At 38.2% G+C, this 5171-nt stretch overlaps 2 protein-coding genes across 4 annotated transcripts in view; both read left to right on the forward strand.

Annotated features, from left to right (window-relative positions):
• Positions 1-3414, forward strand: part of LOC107617755 (clathrin interactor EPSIN 3) — a 7196-nt gene extending 3782 nt beyond the window's left edge. For all 3 annotated transcript variants that reach the window (XM_016319605.2, XM_016319606.2, XM_021110843.1), the window contains 5 exons: positions 67-159; positions 230-432; positions 816-1006; positions 1397-2474; positions 2590-3414. In XM_016319605.2, coding sequence (XP_016175091.1) covers positions 67-159; positions 230-432; positions 816-1006; positions 1397-2474; positions 2590-3002 — 1978 coding nt within the window. In that variant the 3' untranslated portion in view covers positions 3003-3414. The remainder of the gene's footprint in view (positions 1-66; positions 160-229; positions 433-815; positions 1007-1396; positions 2475-2589) is intronic.
• The window catches only part of LOC110266355, a 6084-nt gene continuing 4446 nt past the window's right edge, over positions 3534-5171 (forward strand). The window contains exon 1 of the mRNA XM_021110844.1: positions 3534-5088. The gene's annotated coding sequence lies outside the window, so the exon portion shown is untranslated. The remainder of the gene's footprint in view (positions 5089-5171) is intronic.

Consider the following 5171-nt stretch of genomic DNA (forward strand, 5'->3'; position numbering starts at 1 on the left):
CCCAAATATTTACACATATTACTACATGGTATTATTTGAGTTTACCATATGTAATACAATGGGCAGGCTGGAGCAGAAACTATCAGAGCAAAATATGGGGGCTCCTCCAAGTTATGAGGATGCTGTTGCTGAATCTCAAAGCTCTGTACATCATGAAAGGTATCAAGTTTACAATATGGACATCACTTACTCACAATTGAATCTGTTGCTAATAATTTCTTGATTACAGGGATGGAGAAACTTCAGCAGCATCTGGTCCAAGGGGCTCTTCTCCTGCAAGTGATAATCCACACCAAACTTCTGCTCCGACAGGATCTTCTCCTTCTGTAGGTAATAATCCAATTGAAGTAAATGGTGTGCCAACTACTGCTATATCTGGAAACCAGGAAGTTGAGGCTTCTGATGAATTTGACCCTCGTGTTCCTCTTTCAGGTGTGAAAAGTTCTTTGCTAAATTCAGTTGCGTTGATCTTCATTATTATTGTAAATCCAGTTGTTAAATTGTTACAAAATGTAATTAGTATTTTCTCTCTTGGATATTAAATGCAACTATGCAAGTGCTTTCAAGGAATGTTCTACCTTGGTGTCTGGCAGCATGTAACACTTAATTTAATCCATACATGACTTTGGTCCTACACGCCCAAATCAATGGCATGACCATACTGTAAAATTGATGGACTTTTAAATGCAGATATTCACTGTTTCAGTTTAATATTTATTGTATTCAGGAGAATGTATTCGTGTTTTAGTGCTAATTTCTTTGCTAGAAAAATTCATTATGCTTTATACTCATGATGTCTGTGTGTTTCTTCTTAGCTGCCCCGGCCACCTTAAATAATGTTGAAGTGGACTTACTTGGCTCCCTCTCAGAGTCATTCTCGTCGAATGCATTGTCCTTAGTGCCCTCTGCATCAGCAACTGCAGCCGCAGCAATTGAAGGCAATGTACACCTTGATTCAACAGCTTCCTCTGCAGCACCACCACCTGGCTCCAATAATTTTGATCAGGTAAAAATGTGCTTGATTGTTCTTTTTTATATATACAGTAATTATAAGAATGAGTTTCTGTGTGGCTTGAAATGCTTCTAGTTTTTACCTTGTTTCCCCCCTCTGTCCTTTCTGATATGCGCATGCTTGACTTTGAACATGTATGCTTATTAAGCAATGTAACATAATAATTACTACCATTTTTGTTGTTACCAGAATGAATGGTTGGAATTCAAATTTCTAAATATTGGAAGTGCTATTTTTATATTGAAAGTATATCTATTCTTGTGCTTATGCAGAGAATAATCTTTTTTAGATGCTTCTGAGCATTTTTACTCTTAATGTCCTTTTATGGGAACTGATCTCCTTGTTAGTCCTAGTTGAAAATATTGTTGATTTGACTTTTGGCAGTCTTTTGAAGACCCTTTCGGTGATTCTCCATTTAAGGCCATTTCTTCTGAAACAACTCCATCTCAACCTGAGATGAATCAGAGGGTCGAACCATCCCAATCAAGTGTATCTGACTTTGGGTTTGGAGACTCATTTTCTGCTGCACTGCACTCTACATCAGATGCCAGTGACACTCATTCTTTAGCGACAAACTCACAGTTAATATCTCAAGGTTTTTCTGCCCCACAACAGCAGAATGATATTCTTGCAGATATTCTTCCGCCTGCACCATTACCTGGAACGATCTCTCAGCAGAACTTTTCAGCCCCTCCCAATTCTCAATCTTCATCTGAGCTAATGGCATCACAATCCATTTTTGCACAAACTGGCCAAAATACGCCGCAAAGTTTCTCAGCTGAACCAGCAACACATTCCTTTTCAGTTCCCACTGGCCAACTTGCCCAGCAAGCCTTTTCAGCTGCCAATGGCCAACCAGTACAACCACCTTATTTGGCACCAACTAGTCAACATGCACAGCAACCCTTTTCAGCCCATGCTGGTCAACCTGGCCAGTCAATGGGTCCTATGTACGGTGGATTCCAGTATCAGGCAGGATCTGTGACTTCAGGAGCTTCGGGTATGTTACTTGAACCAAGTGGTGGGAATAATGGACATATGAACAGTTGGAATGTCCTGCCACAGGGATCTCCAGCACCTATTCCTTCACACATGACTCCCCAAGCACAAATAGGACAGCTGTCACAGACTGCAAACTACTTTCCCCAGCATGGAGGGTCTAGTTCTCAATCCCCAACGAATCAAGCACCACAGTTTAGCAGTGGGAATTTCATCGCACAAGAGGGGAATGCATCTACTTTTACACATCAACCACATGATGTATCTGGTGAAAAACAAAATGAATTTGTAGGCAGCTTACTTGGTCAAGGTGCAAATGTTCCTAATGCTTCCCAGTATGCTGTGCCTTCAACAGGATCAAATTATAAGGCCTCAGAACCGTCTAAGGACAAGTTTGAGATGAAATCAACAGTTTGGGCAGATACACTGAGCAGGGGGCTAGTTGATTTGAATATATCTGGAGGTGAGTGCTTGTACCTCAGCCTCTTCTTGCTGTTTTTGACATTTTTTAGCCACTTCGGTTAGATTGTCTTCTCTTATCTGAACCAACTATTGACTTCAATGCTTCTTATCTGCAGCTAAAATAAATCCCTTAGCAGATATTGGAATAGACTTTGCTTCCATTAATAGGAAGGAAAAGAGGATGGAGAAACCAACCACAACAGCCGTAACATCAACTGTAACCATGGGTAAAGCCATGGGATCCGGTTCAGGTGTAGGCCGGGCTGGTGCTGGTGCTCTCAGAGCTCCGCCAAACCCAATGATGGGTTCAGGCATGGGAATGGGAATGGGCAATGGTCCTGCTGGTGGTGTGGGTATGGGAGGCTATGGAGGTATGAGCGCGCCAATGGGAATGAACATGGGTATGGCGCAGGGAGTCCAGATGCAGCCACCTACTGGGTTATACTCTGGGTCCAACATGGCAGGTAATTATAACCCCATGATGGGAACTGGTGGTTATCCTCAACGGCCATATGGTTCCTACCGGTAAGATTTGGCTTGTACCTCAAAGATAGAAAAGTTATGGTATGAGATTGAGAGTTGTACTTATATAGCATGGTAAAGATTAATATTGATTGTTTTGTCGAATGATTTTGAGCGAGATGATGGCAAGCCAATCCAGTGTTGCTTGTGGTCTGCATTCTATACCTTTACATTTGTATTTTTAATAACAGATGTAACTTTCTGTAAAGTGATCCAGATGTATGGTTATAGTACTTGTGTGATGTATGGTACTATCATTCTTTCTCTTTTGGGTGGTCATATTCATTTGATGCTTTGTGGCATCGGCATTGTATAACCTTTGCTGGGATTGGACGGAAGAGGTGATATTAATATATTGTTTTTCTCCATTAGACACATGAATTCAGAAAATCAATGTGTAAAAATTTGTGTTTGATTTCATTGATGCTTCAAAGGACTAGTGATATCAGTCCATGATAATGTATAGGCATTTTGCACATGATAACAAATAAACTATTTAAAACGTAGTTTGAAATCCCAGATCAACTCATCTTATTTCATACTCCACATTCTACTTCCTAATACCTTATGACCACAATGATTTAATGTAACGTAGCACGCCATGTATTTATTTATTGAAGGTCTGAAATTGGTTAGATCTAGTTTTATCCGGGTGAAAGGGATTCAAACAGCTTAATATATGAAAAACACTATTTTGTCTGCGGAGTTCGGAGTTTCCAACGTGCATGGGACGTTGTTCCAGATAGCTGTCCGTTTATATTTTTGAAGGTATCGTTTGTTTTGAGGTATTGGTACGGAGACTGAGACTGAGATTCAGTATTATGTCTGTTGGCTCAGAGACTAGTACTAAAATATCAGTTTTTGTTTCCAAAATTTCAGTATTTTAATACTTCCAAAAAGTGGAGACACAGGAGACTGAAATTTTTAAAAACAGAGATTGAAACTTTAATAATATTTTATATCTAAAATACTTCCATTTCAATTAATTAATTTCAACTTTATCCTTTGTGGAAATTAAATTAGAGCTTTATTCTTATTTCAGTAGTTGTCTTTCATTCTACACCAAACACAATACTAAGAATTATTTCAGTTTCTGTCTCTGACTTTCTTCCAAATGCTACCTTCTCTTTTTGCCCTATTTTCTACTTCTTCTAGTTAGTTTTAATTGCATTTTATTTTCATTTTAGTAATTATACATGGTTTGGTTTAGTTATTTGTTAATTAAATAAATTGTAAGCATTTGATTGATGTTGATTGGGTTGCTTCTTGCTTAAAATGTGGCTTAATTTTTATGAATACGTGCACTAAGCATTAAGTCTTTGTGTGATTGCCTAAATGAATTGTGAGTTTGATTCATATGTTGTAGCTACCATATGCATTAGACTATATCCTTGTTTGGCAACTTAACAATGAATTGTGCACTTTTACTTTAGTAAATTGAGTTGAAATTATTTGTTCATCATGATTTTCATATCAAATTCATCACATGACCAGTACTTATTTTTTGTTAATGCTTTGCATTTGTTTGAGTGATTTAACTTGATTTTTATCAAGTTTGTCACTTTTTGCAACAAGTACATTTACCATGTGACTATTCCATTATGTTTCACGATGAATAAGTAGTTTTCTTTTCATCATTGGATTGATTATTGTTTATTGTGCTTTTATACCTGGTTTTTAATTTGAATATGGAATGAAAGGAGGTGTTGGACTCGCATATGGGGAGGAGAGGTGCTTCACCTCGTTGTGGGATCAGATGAAGCTCAAATCGGACCCTGCGAGTTGCGTCCCTCAAAACGGACGGTCCGAGTTGCGTGTATTAAAACGCACGGTCTGTGTTGTAGCAGGGAGGACAGGTGTCGCGCAGAGATTTCTCCCCGAACGGTGGATTGCACCCAACATAGCCCCACACTCACCATCCGAGTTATCACTTTCACCGTTCACTCTGAATTTCACTTTCACCCTTCTTCATTTCTCCATTCTTTGAAGCTTTGCATGGTGGAAGTAGAGTAAAAATGCCCAAAAAATAAAAAATTAAATATGTAAATCGACCTGAGCTTCATATTATACACTATCTCAGTCATTCTGATTATGTAAGTTTTTTTAAAATTTTTTAAATATTTTATATTTATAATTATTATTATTAGAAATTTAATTATTAGTTGTTGTTGTTAGA

This window comes from Arachis ipaensis, chromosome B09 (genome assembly GCF_000816755.2).
Source record: "Arachis ipaensis cultivar K30076 chromosome B09, Araip1.1, whole genome shotgun sequence".
Lineage (NCBI taxonomy): Eukaryota > Viridiplantae > Streptophyta > Magnoliopsida > Fabales > Fabaceae > Arachis > Arachis ipaensis.